General features: G+C 43.4%; 1 protein-coding gene across 2 annotated transcripts in view; it reads left to right on the top strand.

Annotated features, from left to right (window-relative positions):
* ARHGEF26 (Rho guanine nucleotide exchange factor 26) overlaps positions 1 to 24,597 on the top strand; it is a 187,166-nt gene that overhangs the window by 16,439 nt on the left and 146,130 nt on the right. For both annotated transcript variants that reach the window (XM_088447687.1, XM_088447688.1), the window contains exon 4: positions 11,042 to 11,184. In XM_088447687.1, coding sequence (XP_088303813.1) covers positions 11,042 to 11,184 — 143 coding nt within the window. The remainder of the gene's footprint in view (positions 1 to 11,041; positions 11,185 to 24,597) is intronic.

Raw genomic sequence — 24,597 nt, 5'->3', positions numbered from 1 at the left:
CTTTAATTTGTGTGTTACATTTTAGCATCTATATACAGCCTGACAAGAAATGCAGCTATTATGGGACTGTCCCGCCATCCTAATACAGTAGTGACTACTTTAGTTCCAGCTGCTGGGTGCTATGCCATGCTCCTGTGAGTGGGTGCATCTCACATGCTAGACCCACTCACAAATGGGTGCAGCCATACATGATGTGGTCCCACAGGATGTTGCAGTACCCGGGCCCAGAATTTCTCTTGGCAGCCCTGGAGGTGACAGACAGAACGAGGAGGGAATGGGGCTTAGTAGTGGGGTAACAAGACCATGGAGGGAGGTGGTTGAGAGTGGAGGTATAGGAGAAGTGGGGGAAAGAAGCAGAGGGTTGGAAGCAGACTGATGAGAGAAAAAAAGGAAGAACAGCAAGTGAAGGAAACAGGAGGGGGAAGAGAGGGACGGATAAAGTAGAGGATTATGTGGACATAGAATATGGGGGTTGTGTGAAGTAAGGGTGTTCATGCTGTGGACAAGGTAATAATTGAGATGTAAACTGGAGTGGAGGCTGTGAGATATAGAGTCAGTGTGATATAGAGACAGTGTAATGTGGAGGCTGTGTGATGTAGAGACAGAGAGATATAGAGTCAGTGTGGATTAAAGTTGTTAAATGTTCAAAAATACATGTAAAGAACAGTGCTGCTAATGTATGAGCGCAGCTCCAAAAGTGATATATAAAGGAGAGGTATGTGAGTAGTGGGTGCAGGAATTAGTTTATAAACAAATGATTAATGTGGATAGATGTGACACAATTGGAAAAGGCAATACAAAATGAATGAGGACAAAATTACAATGTACCCGAGCTGATCCAGTCCAAAGTGTTCTGATCAACAAAGATCAATCAACAAGAGCAGTACACAGACAGGGGAGCACTTGCAGTGTCCAAGCAGTGAGTGCAGTAAGTAGTTGCCTGGATACAGCAGAAGATGTTGATTTTGTTCATTCACATAAGTATGTTGCTTCTTGTTGTTCAGAAAGTGTTCTGGTTTTGAGTTTCGTTTTCCTCCAGTTTAGCTCCAGCGTAACTCCGACTTAGTTATCAAATTGTATTTACACTTATAATCAGAACACTTTGAATCTTAACACAGACTATGGCAGCCTCCGGCTATGCAGCCTGTGGGAGCAGTAATATCTAAAGTTACAAACATGTGTCTCTGTGCTCACTGATTGGGACCCCACCCCAAAAGCTCTAACACACACTAAATTGGGATGCAATAAAGTCTAAGATAAACAATTTGTGAGAAGGGGGAGGCCAACACAGATTCACAATACATTCCTAACTTCCTTTAGATAAATTGCTCTTAGTATAGCAGTAGTTGTAATTTACCCAGTATAAATTTTCAAAACTGTGCTGAGGCAATCACTAAAACAGCATCTGATGGGAGCAGTAGTTGTAATTTACCCAGTATAAATTTTCAAAACTGTGCTGAGGCAATCACTAAAACAGCATCTGATGGGAGCAGTAGTTGTAATTTACCCAGTATAAATTTTCAAAACTGTGCTGAGGCAATCACTAAAACAGCATCTGATGGGAGCAGTAGTTGTAATTTACCCAGTATAAATTTTCAAAACTGTGCTGAGGCAATCACTAAAACAGCATCTGATGGGAGCAGTAGTTGTAATTTACCCAGTATAAATTTTCAAAACTGTGCTGAGGCAATCACTAAAACAGCATCTGATGGGAGCAGTAGTTGTAATTTACCCAGTATAAATTTTCAAAACTGTGCTGAGGCAATCACTAAAACAGCATCTGATGGGAGCAGTAGTTGTAATTTACCTGTGGAATGCAGAGAAGAAGTCACATCAGTCTTTGCATGGTGCGCATATGACAAATAAGATCTGCAGCGTAACTCCGACTTAGTTATCAAATTGTATTTACACTTATAATCAGAACACTTTGAATCTTAACACAGACTATGGCAGCCTCCGGCTATGCAGCCTGTGGGAGCAGTAATATACACTGTTCATCTTTGAACTTTTTTCTTGTTGCTTTTTATAGTGTCTTACATTTGTATTGCTTCATATAATAGCTAGTAAGTGTTACTGTGCCCTCTGAACCACCGAGGCAGCTTCTGCAGAGCACCTGCATTGTTCTCATAGCATATGCACACGTCGTCAGGTCTCTGAAGACACTTGTATCAGACTTTGTTGCAGGCAGTATGCCAGAATAGAACCAGGGCAAGTGCAGGACTTTGGAGAAGATAGACAGGTGGCAGATAGCAGTTTACTATAGTCTGTCTGTTCTTCCAGCCAGAAAAGTATTAGCATTGTGACTGTGTTGAATTGGAAAGATGGCTTCCCAGTTACATACAAAGTATTACAGCTATTATAATGCTGTACGTATACACCCTGGAGCATTTCTCTTGTTACAGGGAAACCTCCTCTGCTGCGTGTCACTGTGACTCAGTGAGAGATTTCTGTATTCTCTCTGGATAAGTGCAGTATTCTAAAATGCAGATACTGTATGACACCAGTCTTCTGAATGGCCAAACTCTATAACACTGTATTATTTGTCCTCTAATCGCAGTGATCAGCCTGATTTATTTTTTTTAAATAGTGCTAACAAACCAGCTATCAGCACAAACTAACCCTGTGATGTACAGGGCAAAATTAAGGGAAAAAACTCTCTCTCCAGCAGAAAAAAAGCTTTGTGTGGTAAATGTTCAAGTATAAAAGAATTATTGCGCTAGGCACTGTAAATATAAAAAAATAAACATATGGTATAAATTAGGGGTGAGCGGGTTCGGATTTCTGAAATCCGAACCCCCCCGAGCCCCCCCGATCCGAGTCCGATCCGAGTCAGGCTCGACTTTTCCCGCCTGACTCGGATCTGACATCGAGGCAAAACGTCATCATCCCGCCTTCCGAGTCTCGCGGGTTTTGGATCCTATATAAGGTACCCGCGTCGGCGCCATTTTCTCACTCGGCTGTGGACAGTGAAGAGGGAGGGTGGGAGTTAGTGCTGTGTAGTGTAGTGTAGTGTAGTGCTGCTGTTGTCCACTACTTCAAAGTCCATAGGGGCTGGCTGTGTTGTGCTGTGCTGCTGTTGTTAATAGGGGCTGTGTCCACTACTTCAAAGTCCATAGGGGCTGGCTGGACTGTGTTGTGCAGTCAGTTCTCCATAGGGGCTGTGTCCACTCCAAAGTCCTGTGCAGTGTCCCAGTCCTAAAGGGGTGCTGTAGTGTTGTCCAGGGGGTGCTCTGTCCATCAGGGGTGCTCCCCCCAAGTGCTAAAAAAATAATATATTTTCTGTGTTTGTGAATTGTGTGCGCAGTAGCCGCACGTGCATCAACAAAGTAGTGCCAAGCGTGCGCCTGTGTCATAAGTAAAGGGCCGGCTGGCTTGACCGTTAAGGGTGCTGTAACCCCCGAAAGTACACTCCAGTCCAAACCAAAAAAAAAATTATTTTCTGTGTTTGTGAATTGTGTGCGCAGTAGCCGCACGTGCATCAACAAAGTAGTGCCAAGCGTGCGCCTGTGTCATAAGTAAAGGGCCGGCTGGCTTGACCGTTAAGGGTGCTGTAACCCCCGAAAGTACACTCCAGTCCAAACCAAAAAAAAAATTATTTTCTGTGTTTGTGAATTGTGTGCGCAGTAGCCGCACGTGCATCAACAAAGTAGTGCCAAGCGTGCGCCTGTGTCATAAGTAAAGGGCCGGCTGGCTTGACCGTTAAGGGTGCTGTAACCCCCGAAAGTACACTCCAGTCCAAACCTAAAAAAAAATTATTTTCTGTGTTTGTGAATTGTGTGCGCAGTAGCCGCACGTGCATCAACAAAGTAGTGCCAAGCGTGCGCCTGTGTCATAAGTAAAGGGCCGGCTGGCTTGACCGTTAAAGGGTGCTGTAACCCCCGAAAGTACACTCCAGTCCAAACCAAAAAAAAATTATTTTCTGTGTTTGTGAATTGTGTGCGCAGTAGCCGCACGTGCATCAACAAAGTAGTGCCAAGCGTGCGCCTGTGTCATAAGTAAAGGGCCGGCTGGCTTGACCGTTAAGGGTGCTGTAACCCCCGAAAGTACACTCCAGTCCAAACCTAAAAAAAAATTATTTTCTGTGTTTGTGAATTGTGTGCGCAGTAGCCGCACGTGCATCAACAAAGTAGTGCCAAGAGTGCCCCTGTGTCATAAGTAAAGGGCCGGCTGGCTTGACCGTTAAAGGGTGCTGTAACCCCCGAAAGTACACTCCAGTCCAAACCAAAAAAAAATTATTTTCTGTGTTTGTGAATTGTGTGCGCAGTAGCCGCACGTGCATCAACAAAGTAGTGCCAAGCGTGCGCCTGTGTCATAAGTAAAGGGCCGGCTGGCTTGACCGTTAAAGGGTGCTGTAACCCCTGAAAGTACACTCCAGTCCAAACCAAAAAAAAATTATTTTCTGTGTTTGTGAATTGTGTGCGCAGTAGCCGCACGTGCATCAACAAAGTAGTGTCAAGCGTTCGCCTGTGTCATAAGTAAAGGGCCGGCTGGCTTGACCGTTAAGGGTGCTGTAACCCCCGAAAGTACACTCCAGTCCAAACCAAAAAAAAAATTATTTTCTGTGTTTGTGAATTGTGTGCGCAGTAGCCGCACGTGCATCAACAAAGTAGTGCCAAGCGTGCGCCTGTGTCATAAGTAAAGGGCCGGCTGGCTTGACCGTTAAGGGTGCTGTAACCCCCGAAAGTACACTCCAGTCCAAACCAAAAAAAAAATTATTTTCTGTGTTTGTGAATTGTGTGCGCAGTAGCCGCACGTGCATCAACAAAGTAGTGCCAAGCGTGCGCCTGTGTCATAAGTAAAGGGCCGGCTGGCTTGACCGTTAAGGGTGCTGTAACCCCCGAAAGTACACTCCAGTCCAAACCTAAAAAAAAATTATTTTCTGTGTTTGTGAATTGTGTGCGCAGTAGCCGCACGTGCATCAACAAAGTAGTGCCAAGCGTGCGCCTGTGTCATAAGTAAAGGGCCGGCTGGCTTGACCGTTAAAGGGTGCTGTAACCCCCGAAAGTACACTCCAGTCCAAACCAAAAAAAAATTATTTTCTGTGTTTGTGAATTGTGTGCGCAGTAGCCGCACGTGCATCAACAAAGTAGTGCCAAGCGTGCGCCTGTGTCATAAGTAAAGGGCCGGCTGGCTTGACCGTTAAGGGTGCTGTAACCCCCGAAAGTACACTCCAGTCCAAACCTAAAAAAAAATTATTTTCTGTGTTTGTGAATTGTGTGCGCAGTAGCCGCACGTGCATCAACAAAGTAGTGCCAAGAGTGCCCCTGTGTCATAAGTAAAGGGCCGGCTGGCTTGACCGTTAAAGGGTGCTGTAACCCCCGAAAGTACACTCCAGTCCAAACCAAAAAAAAAATTATTTTCTGTGTTTGTGAATTGTGTGCGCAGTAGCCGCACGTGCATCAACAAAGTAGTGCCAAGCGTGCGCCTGTGTCATAAGTAAAGGGCCGGCTGGCTTGACCGTTAAGGGTGCTGTAACCCCCGAAAGTACACTCCAGTCCAAACCTAAAAAAAAATTATTTTCTGTGTTTGTGAATTGTGTGCGCAGTAGCCGCACGTGCATCAACAAAGTAGTGCCAAGCGTGCGCCTGTGTCATAAGTAAAGGGCCGGCTGGCTTGACCGTTAAAGGGTGCTGTAACCCCCGAAAGTACACTCCAGTCCAAACCAAAAAAAAATTATTTTCTGTGTTTGTGAATTGTGTGCGCAGTAGCCGCACGTGCATCAACAAAGTAGTGCCAAGCGTGCGCCTGTGTCATAAGTAAAGGGCCGGCTGGCTTGACCGTTAAGGGTGCTGTAACCCCCGAAAGTACACTCCAGTCCAAACCTAAAAAAAAATAATTTTCTGTATTTGTGAATTGTGTGCGCAGTAGCCGCACGTGCATCAACAAAGTAGTGCCAAGCGTGCGCCTGTGTCATAAGTAAAGGGCCGGCTGGCTTGACCGTTAAAGGGTGCTGTAACCCCCAAAGTACACTCCAGTCCAAACCAAAAAAAAATTATTTTCTGTGTTTGTGAATTGTGTGCGCAGTAGCCGCACGTGCATCAACAAAGTAGTGCCAAGAGTGCGCCTGTGTCATAAGTAAAGGGCCGGCTGGCTTGACCGTTAAAGGGTGCTGTAACCCACAAAGTACACTCCAGTCCGAACCAAAAAAAAATTAATTTTCTGTGTTTAGCCGCACGTATATATCAAATCGATATAACATAAATGGAGGACCAAACTTTCTCCGATAAAAATAAAATAGAGAAAGATCAAGAACCACTTCCTCCTAGTGCTGAAGCTGCTGCCACTAGTCATGACATAGACGATAACATGCCATCAACGTCGTCTGCCAAGGCCGATGCCCAATGTCATAGTAGAGGGCACATACAATCCCAAATGGCAAAGTTCAGGAAAATGACCTTGAAAAAGACATTTAAATCAGCTGAAGAGAAACGTAAACTTGCCAATATGCCATTTACGACACGGAGTGGCAAGGAACGGCTAAGGTCGATCCCTAGTATGTTCATGACTAGTGGTTCAGCTTCACATGACGATGGAAGCACTCCTCCCACTAAAAAAATCAAAAGAGTTAAGCTGGCAAAAGCACAGCGAAGAACTGTGCTTTCTAAGAAGATATCACAAATCCCCAAAGAGAGTCCAAGTGTGGTGGTGGTTGCGATGCCTGACCTTCCCAGCACTGGACGGGAAGAGGTGGCTCTTTCCACCATTTGCACGCCCCATGCAAGTGCTGAAAGGAGCACCCACAGTCCACTTGCTGATATGCAAATTGAAGATGTCACTGTTGAAGTACAACAGGATGAGGATACTGGTGTAGCTGGCGCTGAGGAGGAAGTTGGCGAGGAGGATTCTGATGGTGATGTGGTTTGTTTAAATCAGGCTCCGGGGGAGACAGTTGTTGTCCGTGGGATGAAAAAGCCCATCACGGTCATGCCTGGGCAGAAGACCAAACATTCCACCTCTTTGGTCTGGCAATATTTCTATCCAAATCCGGACAACAACTGTCTTGCCATATGTACCATATGTAAAGGTGAAATAAGTAGGGGTAGGGACGTCAACCACCTAGGAACATCCTCCCTTATACGGCACCTGCAGCGCGTTCATAAAAAGTTACTGTCAAGTTCAGAAACTTTGGCTCAGACCGTAAGCAGTCCAGGGACACCTAAATCCCGTTGTCCTGTTGTATCCAAGCGCCTGCAAACCACACCGTCAACTCCCTCCTCGTCAATTTCCTCCTTAGTCAGGATCGGAAGTAGTCCTGCAGGCCATATCACTGGCATGACTGACTCTCCTATCCGGGATTCCTCCGGAGGATCCTGCATTGCTACGCCTACTGCTGCCGCTGCTGCTGTTGCTGCTGCTGCTGGGAGTCGTTCATCATCCCAGAGAGGAAGTAGGAACACCACTACTTTTACTAAACAATTGACCCTCCAACAGTCCTTAGCGAGGAGGATGAAGTACGACAGCAGTCATCCTGAAGCAAAACGTATAACTGAGGCCTTGACTGCTATGTTGGTGTTAGACGTGCGTCCGGTATCCGCCATTAGTGCAGTGGGATTTAGACAATTGATGGAGGTAGTGTGTCCCCGGTTCCAAATCCCGTCTAGATTCCACTTCACTAGGCAGGCGATACCGAGACTGTACAGAAACGTCAGAAAAAGTGTCCTCAGTGTCCTGAAAAATGCCGTTGTACACAATGTCCACTTAACCACGGACATGTGGACAAGTGGAACAGGGCAGACTAAGGACTATATGACTGTGACAGCCCACTGGGTAGATGTATCACCTTACGCAGCAACAGCAGCAGCGTCACCAGTAGCAGCATCTCAGAAATGCCAGCTCGTTACAAGGCAGGCTACGCTGTGTATCACCGGTTTCAGTAAGAGGCACACCGCCGACAACCTCTTAGAGAAACTGAGGGAAATCATCGCCCAGTGGCTTACCCCACTTAGACTCTCCTGGGGATTTGTGATATCTGACAACGCCACCAATATTGTGCGGGCATTACATCTGGGCAAATTCCAGCACGTCCCATGTTTTGCTCACACAATAAACTTGGTGGTGCAGAATTTTCTGAAAAGCGACAGGGGCGTGCAGGAGACGCTTTGGGTGGCCCGAAAAATTTCTGGCCACTTTCGCCATTCAGCGACTGCGTGCCGAAGACTGGAGCGCCAGCAAACACTCTTGAACCTGCCCCGCCATCACCTGAAGCAAGAGGTTGTGACGCGGTGGAACTCAACCCTCTATATGCTTCAGAGGATGGAGGAGCAGCAAAAGGCCATACAAGCCTATACATCCACCTATGACATAGGCAAAGGAGGGGGTATGCACCTGACTCAAGCGCAGTGGAGAATGATTTCCGTGTTGTGCAAGGTTCTCCAGCCCTTCGAACTTGCCACACGTGAAGTCAGTTCAGACACTGCCAGCTTGAGTCAGGTCATTCCCCTCATCAGGCTTTTGCAGAAGCAGCTGGAGAAAGTGAAGGAGGAGCTAAGACGGAGCGATTCCGCTCGGCATGTGGGACTTGTGGATGAAGCCCTTCATTCGCTTTGCCAGGATTCCAGGGTGGTCAATCTGTTGAAATCAGACCACTACGTTTTGGCCACCGTGCTCGATCCTAGGTTTAAAGCCTATGTGGTGTCTCTCTTTCCGGCCGACACAAGCCTGCAGAGGTGCAAAGACCTGCTGGTGAACACACTGTCAGCTGAAGCGGAACGTGACACGTCAACGGCTCCTTCTTCATTTTCTCCTGCAACTGGGGCTGCCAGGAAAAAACTTAGGTATCCTAAGCAACCCGCTGGCGGTGATGCAGGGCAGGCAGGACCAAGTTTGGACATCTGGTCCGGACTGAAGGACCTGGCAACAATTTCTGACATGTCTACTGTCACTGCATATGATACTGTCACCATTGACAGAATGGTGGAGGATTACATCGGTGACAGCATCCAAGTAGGCATGGCAGACAGTCCATACCTGTACTGGCAGGAAAAAGAGGCAATTTGGAGGCCCCTGTACAAACTGGCTCTATTTTACCTGAGTTGCCCCCCCTCCAGTGTGTACTCCGAAAGAGTGTTTAGTGCAGCCGGGAACCTTGTCAGCGAAAGGCGTAGGAGGTTGCTTCCACAGAATGTGGAGAAGATGATGTTCATCAAAATGAATTATCAGCTCTTCCAGGGAGACCAGCCTCCAGAAGGTACAGAGGGACCTGTGGTGGTGGATTCAAGTGGGGACGAGTTAATACTTTGTGAGGATGAGGATGTACACACTGAAGAGGGTGAGGAATCGGTGGATGAGGAGGATGAGGATGACATCTTGCCTCCATAGAGCCAGTTTGTGCAGGGACACATTAATTGCCAGCTTGTTTTGTGGGGGCCCAAACGAACCAATCATTTCAGCCACAGTTGTGTGGCAGACCCTGGCGCTGAAATGATTGGTTTGTTAAAGTGTGCATGTCCTGTTTATACAACATAAGGGTGGGTGGGAGGGCCCAAGGACAATTCCATCTTGCACCTCTTTTTTTTCTTTGCATTATGTACAGTTTGGGGCCTAGTTTTTCAAACTGCCATCCTGTCTGCCACTGCAGTTTCACGCCTAGATGGGTCACGTGTTTGTGCCGCCCACTCGTGTCGCTTAGCATAGTCATCCAGCTACCTCGGTGCAACGTTTTGGACATAAAAACACTATTGTGAGGTGTGAGGTGTTCAGAATAGACTGGAAATGAGTGGAAATTAAGGTTATTGAGGTTAATAATAGCATAGGAGCAGAAAAACCTACAAATTCTGTGATTTTAGCTGTTTTTATGCTTTTTAAAAAAAAAATACAGATCCAAAACACAAAACCCAGAACCCAAAACACGGAAGGGTGGTTTTGGCAAAACCAATCCAGATCCAAAACACGAAGAAAGATCCAGATCCAAAACCAAAACACAAAACACGAAAAGTGGCCGGTGCACACCCCTAGTATAAATAAGGTTTGCTGTCTGTTAATAAACAGGAGGCGTCAATAAAATACAATATTTATTCCATGTATCACATAGCAATTAATGCTAAACACTCAATGATTAATGCTTGTGTGGTAAATGTGCCTCATTAACCTTACCAACATACTTATTTATGGGACACGCTGCTAGGAGGAATACAAATGTAAAATATATGATTAAAACTCACTCGCAGGATAGAAAGAAATGGTGTCCTAAAAACATAAGTATATGTGAATTTCATGCAGCTGATAGTAAACTCTATTTTTGGAATTTGTGGAGTGTTATCTTCTTTTATCCAGTCCATAAAGCATTGTATAGCAAGGTCAGAATTGAGCAGTATTCTGTAGCTATAGATGATGATATACACAGCCCTGTCTATGCACGATGGAGCGACTGTTTGCACTAGATTACTGTGGAATGTTATGGAGATCCATTTAGTTTTGCCACACAAAACCGTTTATTTGACTCAGGTATTGTGCACTCAACTGTGGATTATAGTCACTAAAATGTCTTTCAGTGTTGTGACTTTAGGTTAAAAAATGTTGACACCATAATGTTCAAAATGTTGAAAGATTACATGTCATTATCCACCATGTCGACATTTTAAGACTGTTGACAGTCAAAATGTTGACAGTACTACTTTAGCTTTAAACTAACCCTAAGTGCAGTCTAACCTTAACCCTAATTGCAGCCTATACCTAATTGCATGTGTCAACATTGTTACTGTCGACATTCACAATGTTGACATTTTAAACATGCAGGCAGATCTCAAGAAGATGCAGTAATAAAGTGCCAGCAAATGTTATTCCTTGGGGTAATTTTCAATACGACACACAGCGCTGATAAAAAGTTAAGATCCGGTCCCTTTATTGAGGAAACAAACTCGAGGGAATCATACCATATATATTCAGTACACAGACTTTTCCATAACCCTTATGCTATTGTGCTACATATGACTTTATAAAACCATAGAAAAAGCAATTGCTTTTTCTAACTTTCCTCTTTGCCATTTTGAGATTAGAGAATGCCTGGCACTTTTCATAAATGTGTTCACCCTTTTGCTTTCAGAGAATGCTGTTCTGTACCAAAATTACAAGGAGAAAGCTCTGGATATTGATTCAGATGAGGATAATGATTCCAAAGAGCCAAAAGGAGAACGGATCATTGTTGAGTATAAACCTCTTAGGTCAACATGGAGTCAACTATCAGTGGTAAGTAACTTCTAGATATTCTTGTACTGGACTTGTTCATTTTCTGGACGAGATTTTCTGTGTATTAATTAGTGTAGTTGAAACATTGTAAAAATATAGGCTAAATGTTAAATATTATAAGGTTGATTCAATGAAATGAGAGCTGTACATACAGTAGCCCCAATATTGCACAATTCAATACGCATCCCTAAGTGGCTGCAAACTGAAATGTGCTATTCAGGGGTGACGTCAGAGCTATTTAGGGGTGATGAAGGGTTTGTTTCTTTTTGTCTCCACATGAGTATGGTTTTGAAAAGTACAGTTACTCATGGGAGATATTAAAATTTATATATTACTTATTTTTAATACTAAGTAAATCAAAATAATTCTAAACAGTTGATTGTCATACAGTAATGAGCTCTTTTGCTGAAGGTGAGTTTTTTTACACCGGGGTATATTTACTAAACATTGGTTTTTCAAATAGTAATAATATACATAATATCAGGCTTGTTTTGCATGTAATAAATACTCTTTTAAATCCAGCGCTCAAACCGCAGATGCTTAGTAAATATACCCCTTTGTTTGGGCTTGTGGGCTTTGTGAATTAATGCATAAGCAGGAAAAAATAATACAAATCTGGAGCTTATATTTGCTTTTCAGCACTGTAAAATAAGTGTGAGATAGATAGATAACAATTTCTGTACCTTCAATATATTATGGAATTACATGTTATACTGTACTCTATTAGTTGTTCATGAACATTGTTTAAAGGTGCAACCATAAATTTAAGTGACATTAGCCTTTCTAGTGCAGGTTGCAAAATGAAGCAAATGTCTGGTGTCACCTTTAACCACTAATAGTAAATGACCATTTCTGAATAAATATACTGCATGTCTACATGTTCCCTGGTTCTGTTTGTTGTGATGCTCTTGGAATAATGAAGATGATTAGACATGTCTCTGTAACCTTCTCTTTTCATGTGATAATGAATGTACTGAGAAGATAGCTTTCACTAGAATAACCTTGTATTATCTTTATCATTGTCTCTTATCTCCTGTCCCAATACAGTGCAGCATTAAGGCACACTTTCAGCTGGATAGTGACAGTTGACACAAGTCAATGCAAGTAATGCTTAGGATAAAGAAGATTGCAAGACATCAGGAAAGCAGTATTCTGCTTTTTTCTTTGTGTGTTTTGTTATTTATAGGATTGGGGGGAGATGTATTAAGCCGTCTTAAGAGTGGAGTTGTTGCCCATACCAACCAGCCAGCTTATACATGTCCTTTCATAGAATATACATACCTGAAAATCACAGGCTCATATATAAAGTATTGTATAGTTATTTCATGTAATGGGTTTTATTTACATATTGCGCAAATGATAGTAGTTGCAGTTAATATGTATAGGATGCCAAGAAGTTTGTCATAATGGTTTCTTTGTTTACAGAACTTTTAACAAGCTGCCTCGGCTATGTTATGTAGACAGAATGCCAGCACCTTTATTTAAAGTATTCATTTTATTATTTTTCTAATACATTTCAGAACAATTGAAATAGCATTGAATCAATGAGAAGCACCATTCTAGTTCATAACATTTGTGTTTTATCACTAGTGGGGCAACAGCTTGGCATGGAGCATGTTTACCATACTGCAATGCAGAAGTGGGGCTAGTTAGCATGGCACCCATCCTTTGCCCCTCTGCACACTACAAAGTGAGTCTTTGTGGATGGAGAGGGGAGGGCCCAGCCTCATGCTGGGGAGAGCAATAGGAAACCTTGGGAAATACTGTGGTAAGAGAAAGCTGTTTTAGTGCACGATGTTTAATGTATATAATGGTTTTTGTTAACCTGCAATTGAAGTGCTAAAACCATTGGAAGATGTTTGTGTTATAGTTGAGTAGGCGCCAGTTTTGTGTGTTGTGCTTGACTCTGCAGGCTGCAAAACAGCAGCTCTTAGCTGAACATCTGTGCTGTGTACTTCCAGTATAATTTATCTGCTGCTGTCCCCATTGTGAACCTCTGTTCTATCACCATACTGTATTGTAATGAATCTGTTATTCTTATTTAATAGGGACTTTATTGGGGGTTTTTTCTGTTTTTTTCTTGTTAAAAGTAAATAGATTTGTTAGATCAGGCAGACTTTTCCTGAGGAGCGGATAGATGATATGGCTCAAACTTTTGCTGTAAATAAATGACGACTTTAAATGGGTGCACACACCTCCCACAGTTACTTTGCTATTGTAATGCTTTCTGGTTTATTCAAACACTATTACAGCAGCTACAATCACACTTGGTAGTGGTCACAATTCCAACTAAAGACCTCTATACCCAAGCTCCATGCTGACCCCTCTTTAAATTTTGACCAGCTTGCCCAACATCAGTCATCTCACCCGCAACATCATAACCCAAATTTATAATGTGCAAGTTCCTCTGGGTTGACATCTCGACGTGCTTAGTGATTAAAACACTTATTCTATCTTTGATCACATCATGCAGATACACAATCCTTTTGACAGCCTCTTACTTTGTTACAATATATTATGATGTTTTTATTATATTAGAAAGACTGTTGAAATGGAAATAATGTTCTTAAACTCGACCTATTTCCAATAATACAATAAAAAATTGTTAAAAATTGGAGACAAGTTTTTATTCTAAGTTTGACCTTACTAGCAGTAGGCAACATCATTGTTCCTAATGATATTATAGGTTTAGGATTTGCCTACTGTCCCTACCGGTAGGCTTCGGAACCTCTGGTGGCTATCCCGGGCCTCCCAAAAAAGTATTAAAGTCTGCTGGAGCTGCCCGCAACTGCCTGGCGCCGCCCACTTCACAAATAAAGTAGGCAGTCCTGGGATGGCGATGATGCAATTCACAATGGATTACGTCATCATAGCCCCACCCATCGACTTACAATGCCGGTAATCATGAAAGTTAGCAAATATGGATTAGGCACATATCTTAAGCAGCAGAAAGAGTGGAGAAGTTGCTCATAGCAACCAATCAGCTTTGAGGCAGTGGCGTATCTGTCATGGGTGCAAGGTGTGCCCCTGGGACCCCCCACTGCACACCCTGCACCCAGCACCGACCGCTGTGCCTCCCGTGTGGTGCGCAGACTCCCTTATACTTCTCCCACGGTGCCATCATGTCAGTGATGTATTCTCTTCTGCGCATGTGCCCATCTTGCCGAATTTATTACCAGAAACATGGCACCGCAGGAGAAGCATAAGGGAACCGGTGCACCACACGGGAGGCACATTTCATCAGGTACAGGTAGTAGGGGCAAATAGGGGCCTGCTTCATTGTGGGGGGGGACCCACTGCACACACCCCCAGTTCTTAATACGCCCCTATTAAGTACATGCTATACAATGATAGGTAGAAGCTGATTAGCTGCTATGGCCAACTTTTTCACTTGTCCACTCTTTACAGATCTCCCCTCTGGTTTCATGAAACATTCAGACTATGAAATAGCTACCTCGCTGTGTTTAGGTGACAGATGCAGCTTACAATGCTTTGGCATGTACTTGTACATTTATGTAGATTTACAGATTTGTAGCTTGTAAACACATGATCATACTGTTTGTTTCACTTTTCGGTTAAGGGAAAATAAACAGTTTTAATAGTATATATCAGAGGCGTAACTAGGGTATTTGGAGCCCAGGGCAAATTAAAAAATGGAGCCTCCCCATGTGCAAAAAATGGGGCGTGTCAACATGACACACCCCTTTATCGTCACTCTGAACATTCCTTTCCATATGCACATTAACCCCAGTAGTGCACCTTATACAGTACCCCCAGTATGCAATGCCCCCAGTAGTGGCCCTTCTTATGCAGGTCCATAGTAGTACCCCTTATACAGTACCCCCAGTAGTGGTCACCCTTTTGCAGACCTCCATTAGTTTCCCTTATACAGTACCCCCAGTATGCAATGCCCCCTGTAGTGGTTCCCCTTATTCAGTGCCCCCTGTAGTGGTCCCCCTTATGCAGTGCCCCATGTAATGGTCCCCATTATGCAGTGCCCCTTATATAGTGCCCCCAGTAGTAGTCCCCCCTATGCAGTGCTCCCAGTAGTGGTACCCCATATGCAGTGCCCTTTATATATAGTGTCCCCAGCATTAGTCCCCCCATGCAGTGCCCCCAGCAGTGGCCCCCCTTATGCAGGCCCCCAGTAGTGATCCCCCCCTATCCAGTGCCCCTTATACAGTGCCCCCTGTAGTGGTCCTTCCTATTTAGTGCCCCCAGTAGTGGTTCCCCCAGTGCAATGCTCCTAGTAGTAAGCCCCTTATATAGTACCCCCAGCAGTAGTCCCCCCCCCCCCCACCATACAGTTCCCCCAGTAGTAGTCCCCTTTTTGCAGGCCCCCAGTAGTGATTCCGCCCCCTGTCCAGTGCCCCTATAAAGTGCCCACTGTAGTGGTCCTCCCAATTTAGTGCCCCCAGTAGTGGTCCCCTAGTAGTAAGCCCCTTATATAGTGTCCCCAGTAGTAGTATCCGCCCCTCAGTAGTAGTCCCCAGTAGAGGTTCCTCCTCCTGATGCAGTGCCCCCAGTAGTTCTCCCCCCCCCCCCTGTTGTAGTCCCCAGTAGTGCCCCCCCCAGTAATGGTGCCCCCAGTAGTAGTAGCCCCCATTACCCATGACGTCTCTCCCATTACCCACTGCAAGAGCCGGATGGTGGAGCTTATGAGTGAGCTCCAGCTCGCCTCTTGCAGTGGTCAATGAGAGTCTGTCTGACTCTCATTGGCTGCTGGTTAACACACACATCGCCGCCGAGCAGCGGTGATGTGTGTGCAGCAGCAGGCAATGAGAGTCTGGCTAACTCTCACTGGCTGCTGGTTAACACACACACCGCTGCCGCACTGGTGGCAATTTGTGTGTTAAACTGCAGCCAATGAGAGTCAGGCAGACTCTCATTGGTTGCTGCACACACATCACCACCGCTCGAGTAGCCTAGCGCCGGTCCTGTGTAAATGTGTAGTGCTGACCGCACACACTGCGGTCGGCGCTACACTGCCTAACTAGGCCAGACTGTGGCCGGCGGCGCCCCCCCCCCCCCTGCACCGCCTGTCTTACGGCGCCCAGGGCACGTGCCTTGCCCTAGTTATGCCACTGGTGGGTGTGTGTGTATGTATGTATGTATATCAACTCAAAAGCTATTTCATGGACCGGTGTGGGCTATTCCCTCTTTATTTCATTATTAATTAAGCAGGTAAAAGGTCTGGAGTTGATTCTAGGTGTGACATTTGCATTTGGAATCAGTTGCTGTCGACTCTCAATATGAGATCCAAAGAGCTGTCACTAGCAGTGAAGCAAGCCATCATTAGGCTGAAAAATCAAAACAAACCCATAAGAGAGATAGCAAAAACATTAGGTGTGGCCAAATCAACTGTTTGGAACATTCTTAAAAAGAAAGAACGCATCGGAGAGCTCAGCAACATCAAAAGACCTGGAAGACCACGGAAAACAACTGTGGTGGATGACAGAAGAATTATTTCCCTGGTGAAGAAAAACCCCTTCACAACAGTTGGCCAAATCAAGAACACTCTCCAGGAGCTAGGTGTAAATGTGTCAAAGTCAACAATCAAGAGAAGACGTCACAAGAGTGAATATAGAGGGTTCACCACAAGATGTAAACCATTGGTGAGCCACAAAAACAGGAAGACAAGATTAGAGTTTGCAAAACAACATCTAAAAAAAGCCATTACAGTTCAGGAACAACATCCTATAGACAGATGAGACAAAGATCAACTTGTACCAGAGTGATGGGAAGAGAAGAGTATGGAGAAGGAAAGGAACTGCTCATGATCCAAAACATACCACCTCATCAGTGAAGCATGGTGGTGGAGTGTCATGGCGTGGGCATGTATGGCTGCCAATGGAACTGGTTCCCTTGTATTTATTGATGATATGACTGCTGACAAAAGCAGCAGAATGAATTCTGAAGTGTTTCGGGCAATATTATATGCTCATATTCAGTCAAATGCTTCAGAACTCATTGGACGGCGCTTCACAGTGCAGATGGACAATGACCCGAAGCATACTGCAAAAGCAACCAAAGATTTTTTTAAGGCTAAAAAGTGGAATGTTATGCAATGGCCAAGTCAATCCCCTGACCTGAATCCGATTGAGCATGCATTTCACTTGATGAAGACAAAACTGAAGGGAAAATGCCCCAAGAACAAGCAGGAACTGAAGACATTTGCAGTAGAGGCCTGGCAGAGCATCACCAGGGATGAAACCCAGCATCTGGTGATGTCTATGCGTTCCAGACTTCAGGCTGTAATTGCCTACAAAGGATTTGCAACAAAGTATTAAAAAGTGAAAGTTAGATTTAGGATTGTTTAGTTTGTCCCATTACTTTTGGCCCCTTAAAAAGTGGGAGGCACATATAGAAACCGTTGTAATTCCTACACCGTTCATCTGATTTGGATGTAATTACCCTCAAATTAAATCTGAAAGTCTGCAGTTAAAGCACATCTTGTTTGTTTCATTTCAAAGCCATTGTGGTGGTGAATAGAGGCCAAAATATGAAAATTCTGTCAATGTCCCAATATTTATGCATATATATAATTTAACTATAATTAAAGTGAGTTATAAGTGAGACTGTGGGAAAACCAAATTAAATGTAAAACGTGCCACGACTTATTTAAGATTTGCTGTTTTTAACCATCGGTCTCTTAGTAGCTCTCTTACTGTGGAGATAAAAAGTTTACTTGTTTTATAGCATTCATAAAACTCACTTTGAAATCCATTATAATTGTAGAACACACTGAATGAATAGAGATTGTCTGACCAGCTCTGTGGAGGGCAATGTGGCTGTGAGCCAGAACCTGAATTTCAGTATTCCGTTCACAAATCCAAGTTCTCTTGGCTTTCATTGCTATCCCTGGCTGCGTAAGACCCAGGTTTGCTCAGAAGAATAGGAAAGCATAGAGAATTGTATGTATGGTTATAAAATTAAGCGCCCATAAACTGTGTGGTTTTAAATTAACTTAAATTTATAATGGTCAGTGTGTGAGTACCTCCACATGTTACCTTGTGTGTGACATTCACTGGGTTAATTGCAAATGGCTTATAGCAAAAATTGTGGACTTTTTTTTTTTTGTTGTTGTTTCCATTCAAGCCAGGATCGGCAGTTCATTGACCCTTTGTAGTTCTAGTCCGTGTGTGACTACAGCTGAAGTTGTATTTATATGTCTTGTATTTTACAGTAGTATTGGTACTTAATGTATACCCTCCAATGTACAATACATAAAGTAGCATATTGCATTGATTAGTTTTATATTATTTCAGAATCACATGAACATATAGGGGGGTGATTCAGTTATCCATGAGGCTCCTCGCAGGCTAGATTATGTTTTGTTCAGTGAGGTGAGAACATAAATGAGCAATGTTTTATTACTGTAATTGCCATTTTATGTGCATAATAGTGTTTCTTATTAGGTTGTGGCACAAAAGATTATTATTATTATTATTATTATTATTATTATTATTATTACCATTACCAGAACCGACAGAAAAAACCCAGGAGTCCTAGGGGTATATTTACTAAAGTGTGGGTTTTTACAAGTGGAGATGTTGCCCATAGCAACCAATAAGATTCTACTTATTTATTTAGCACCTTATAGAAAATAATAGCTAGAATCTGTTTGGTTGCTATGGGCAACATCTCCACTTCTAAAAACCCGCACTTTAGTAAATATACCCTCTGTTCTTTTCTTTTTGTAGTACTACTGTCCTGAAAGAGTTGGGCATTGCTTTGATACGTTTGATACGTTAGCAGCTGCAGCTTTCATTACCCTGGACAAGTTGTGATTCTATGATCCCTATTATTAGTAACTACTCTGGGGCAGATTCAATTAGCCACAGTAATATATTTACCGAGACAACATGCATACTGCGCCGTAGTTTTGCTTACTGCTCCCACTTAATGCACAATTCAATTGGAAACTGCTTATTTCAATGGTCATGTGGTAATTCTGGCTGGTTATACCCATGTTAAGTGTGGGGAATTATGGGAAATCAGCCTATACCCCCAAAAAGTGCAAACATTAAATAACCGTATACTGTAGCAGTCTGTTAGTGGCCAAAAGCGAAGTATTTTGGGCTGTAAAAATGTGTCAAATGGCTGATTTTTTTTTTTTTTTTTTAAGAACTGTGAAAAAATTATAGAAAAAAAGTGTTTTTCAGCAAATGAAATGCTGTAGATGAATTTGGGGTACACAAATGCCTGTGAGTTGATTTTTGTGTCATTGGTAAGCCACTTTTAAAAATGTGTTTTAAATAAATCCTGTAACTACCACCTGCAAGCTTAACACCTGTTCCATCCATCCAGCACCCCCATATGGAGTCGGTATGTAATGCTGGCGGCTGTTTAGCTGCAGGATCAAATACCGACAGCAGCAGCCCGATGGGTCAGAATCCGGACTGCAGGAGGTAAGTACCCCCCCTAGTGGTGCCTAACCTTAACCCCCCCAGTGCCTAACCTCCCCCCGTTAGTGCCTAAACCTAACCCCCCCTTTCCTTACCTTACCCCTCCCAGGGGAGGGTGCCTAACCCTAAGTCCTCCCGGGGGTCCTTAAAGCTAACTCTCCTCCTCCCCCCCACCCTGCGGCTACACGCTAAAACACCCGGCTTACCTTTATTTGGTATGACGGGTGTCGGGATTTAGTAGTGGGGCTAATGATAGGCGTCAGGATTTCGATGCCTATCTTTAGTCCCATGTCGGGATGGTATCCTGACCACATTCCCCCCATATACCTGTCCCACATCTTTTAACCCATTGTTCTGCATTTTGCAGATTATCACCCCAAAAATGATAGCTTAATTTGGCCAATAATAACTTAATTCAAAACTTCTAATGCCTAATTAATTATTGGGGGGGGTGGGGGGGGTCTTAGTACTAGGGAATTTGAACCAAGCCTCAAAATTTTTATTTAAAAATAGGGATTTTCCCCAATATTTTGCTTGCTCGCGCTGCAAACAAAAAAGTGAATGCAAGTTAATTTGCTTGGCTAATAGCTCCAAATTTCTGCGCGGCCACTTTAAGTCACATTTAACCGTGTTAACCCACGTAAATAGGTTATTATGACCAACTGAATTCCCCCATTGGATGTTAAGAGTCTGGACCGCCAGTGTTGCTATTTCTGGAGTGAAATAGTGCAGTTGGATACAAGCCCTATGAACACCGATAATTGATTATCTGACAGGCGTCCCACACAAGTATCTGATTCCCTATATGGATTTGCATACGTATTTGATCTTTATCGGCTGAGAGAAACATTTCTAGAGCCTGCGTCCAGCAAGGGGTCTGTTATTCCTAATCAGTACAGGTTTGAGATTTTGTATATTTCCACTTGATTTTATCGTGCGCAGTTTATACCCCTTTTACACTAGAGCAAAAACCTGGGTTATTGCTGGGTCTACCTGGGTCGCAGCTCAGTGTAAAAGGGTCCCTGAAAAATAACCCGGGTCAAGTGACCCGGCAATCCAACCCAGGTAGCTACCAGGGTCGGAACCCAGGATGGACCTGGGTTGTGGTGCAGTGTAAACGGCGCAACCAAGGTTATCCGACCTTGGTCATGCCTAAAATGAGCTGATTGGTGGTTGTGGAGCAGTCATCTCCCACTTTTTATGACCTCACAAGTTTAGCAGGGCAGACCCAGGTTCAGTGTGAACGGGGCTGACCTGAGAATAACTCAGATCGATGGTGTAAACTGTGTCTGACCTGGGTTGGAAGCATGTCTGAAAACCCAGGTCAGGCATGGGTTTTTGGTGCAAAACAGATATAACATAATGCTGATTAATCTGTGATTTGAAGGACAGAAAGGAGACCTTTGAAGCTATCCTGCAATCTTGTCATTTACTTTTGAGCTCTCTAAGCACCTATCTTGAATCACCAGGACTAATAGCTTTGAACATATTTGGAGAAAGACACCCAGCTGCTATCCTTATTTATCTTGGTTTTAGAGGCATCCATGCAAATGTAGTAATCATGGGCTCACCATTCAGGAATGGTCATATACTCAAAGGAGATATTATATTTTTATTGCACACCCATGAACCTAGCTGTCATGGCTGCACGGAGTTTGAAACTTTTAGGCACCTGTACAAAATAAAAGTCAGTTGGAAACAATTGGGCAGATGTATGAAGCTCTGGAAAGTGATAAAGTGCTGAGTGATAAACGACCAACCAATCAGCTCCTAACTGTCATGTTACAGACTGTGTTTGAAAAATGACAGTTAGGCTCTGATTGGTTGGTCATTTATCACTCTCCACTTCCCAAAGCTTCATACATCTGCCCCAGAGAGATCTATTCAATAAGTTACAATCACACACGACGATCTTAAACTTTCCTTCCAGATTATTATTTTAAAATACTGTATATACTTTATTCATTAAATAAGGTATACGTATCACTGGTATATTCATCACTTGAGATTTCATTGTTCTTATTTCAGTGACATTTCTTCCCAATGCTTGCCAAGATTTAGAAAGATCTTATGAACTGGAAACAACTAGTTTTACATGGTTGGACAAATATAAAATACTAGAATTGAAGGTATTGCACCATATCCTGATCTCATGCAAACACTGTCTATCCTATTCACGTCAGCATATTTGGAATATTTAATTAGCGCATTTACTACATTTATTTGGAAATATAGATGCCAATGACTGCTTCTTGGCCCTCAATGCCGAAGCATACGGGAGGTTTAAGTGCGTCTGAATTAAGGGGACACTTTACATGTAAGTGGACAGATATCTAAGTGAACTGGTATCGCTCTAGAGTAGACATTCTCAAATTATTTTACTCTGGGATCTCATCTGACAATAAATAATTATTAGGAAACCTGCAAGTATTTGCAGAATGGCCGCCACACGTGTGGTCAGCAGACCGCGTATGCACAGTAGCGCAGCAGAAGCTAAAAACAGAAGTGACAGCTAATGTGATCACTTCGTTACTTACACATTACATGGAGAATTCCTTTCTGAGCCCCTGTCCCTGCAGGTGTTTTTTTTTATATATATTCATGCGAATGTTGAGTTTATATCCCCTGTGAAGGCTTTGGGGGGTGGCAGTGGGAGTCAGACTGTGGCAGGGGAAGACCGAGGGTTACAGAGTGAGGCAGAGGGTAACAGGGTCTGATTCATTACTGATCACAACTGCGATTATGCACGCAATCAGCCGATTGTTGCGTTATGCGTATGCATCGCACTGCACGTGCTCGAACCAGCAACTGCAGTAACTACGCAAACCCATCGCAGAGTGATTGACAGGAAGTGCCGTTTGTGGAAGGTGATGGGGGGGGGGGGAGTTGGAGAAACACAGATGTGCCAGTGATTTGAACGCTGTTGCATGGTCGTGCATAGATGATCCACTGCGATGCCATACTCAGCCTAAGTACTCATAGCGTGCGATGAGGTTAGCAATTCCTGAGTAAGGTCAGAGCTTGTGCAAGTGTGCGTGAGGCTGCGACGGTACTCGATGTTACTGATGGTTTTGCAGTCTTGCTAAGGATTACGGATGTGTGTAAGGTACAGTACCCTTCAGGGCTGAGGGGAGGGCCTTTGTACATCCTCGTTTGCGCCACTCCCCAACCTCCTCTCTCACTTGCTGATTTTTTGCAGTAGAGTCTGCTGTGCATGCTTGACCTCCAGTAAAATGGTGCCTGCGCCATTTTCCCAGTGACTTCTTATGTGCTCAGACAGAGAGGCAAGTACTGTGAATGGTTACAAGGTTTGCGGTGTGGGCCGCTCTGGATCTAGATGCCTGTGTGTTCATCACACCCTGCGCCCATTATAGATATGCCCATGGTAACCTCGGTTGGGCCTGCTTCTTAAATCTTCCTCCATAATCCCCAAAAACAGTAAACAAAATATTATAGAATTCAGGAGCCAATCAGTAAATTCAAGGAGTCAGAAGATGTGCATCCATTGTTGTCTGTAGAAATTACTCCTGACTTTTGTCCTGCTCTGCCTACTCTAAATAAAAGTCTGTGATAAATCTACATTTCCTCAGATCCCCAATTATTATGTTTGTAACTCCATTCCAGAATATGTGTACATAATCTAATTAATGAGTGGTCACCTAGGTCACATGACAGGTAAAACAATGCATTATGCCATTTGTCAGCTTCTTTAAGCATATGAACTCTGGTTTGACAAGGAGATTAAAAGATAAAATTTTGAATATATAAATATATTTCTAGCACTGTCTACCTCTATCTATAATATAAAATCATATCACAATCATTAGTATACTTATTTATCATTAATTCTTTATGCCAACTAGCAATTAAGGAAGTTGCCAAAAACCTCATTAAGAATGGAGGATTCTGGGATAGTGCATATACGACAGCTGTTTCATTGTAAATTCTCATTCCAAGTGTCTGCTTATTGTGTGTTGTGAATTTCTCACAGACAGTTTGGTCCCTGGTACCCGCTGAAACAGATAAGAGCATGTTGGAATATTTCCAGCAGAGCCATAGAGCAATTAACAGAGTATAAATATGTGTTGTGCTGCACACTATGACACTGCGACTTATGTTGAAATTTATTGTTATCTTGTTTGCACTTTGTACGTCATGATGATTTTGTATGTCGGTAAGTGTGATAGGTTTCTTTGTTTTACTAAAAAAAAGAAAAAATTACAAAAACTGTTAATAGGTTCATTTTTAATCTGCTAGTCCATATATTGTCACAGTTTAAACCTGCATAGCACAAATCATTATGGACAGTAGTTATGCATTAGTCTGAAAAAATAAATTTTAATGTACCCACCATGGCGGTGTGTGTTAAAACAAAGAATGTAAATTTTGTTATTCTCATGTCACTACTAAAATGCTTGCTGCATCTATCGCTTCCTTGTGTCAGCATGGAGTATTTCCGACATTTTGTTTGGGCTATCCACAAAGAATAGGTATACATTCACAATGTCGACATGGACAGAATGTTACCAGTCAACATTCACATTGTCGACAATGACGGAGTGTCAACACGACAAAATATTCACATTGTGCATGTCGACAGCCGATTTTTACTGATTTTAGGGTTAGGCTGTGGTCAGGGCTAATTAACATGTCAATGTAAAACTGCATGGTTGACATTCACATTGTCGACATTCTGTCATTGTTGACATTTGACATGTCAACCCCCCAATTGTATAGACATTCCGAATGCCGATATTTTCCAACACACCCCAAAGAAAGAGGTTTTTTATTTGTTTTTTAAGTTAAGGCAAACTTAAGGTGGGTACACACCTAAAATATATATCTGCAGATGATGGTTGTTCATAAACACTGAAAAACCGTCATCTGTCATCTGGCCGGGGGTCGCGTTGTGGCCTCTGCAGCAAGTGTACTGGTGGTCAGCTGACCGCCCGTGCACTCAACATGATGTGCAGATATATCACATACATATCGTCTGTACACACTG

This window comes from Taudactylus pleione, unplaced genomic scaffold (genome assembly GCF_031769625.1).
Source record: "Taudactylus pleione unplaced genomic scaffold, aTauple2 ptg000436l, whole genome shotgun sequence".
NCBI lineage: Eukaryota > Metazoa > Chordata > Amphibia > Anura > Myobatrachidae > Taudactylus > Taudactylus pleione.
The sequence above is the reverse complement of the archived record's forward strand: the minus strand, read 5'-3'. Positions and strand labels throughout refer to the sequence as shown.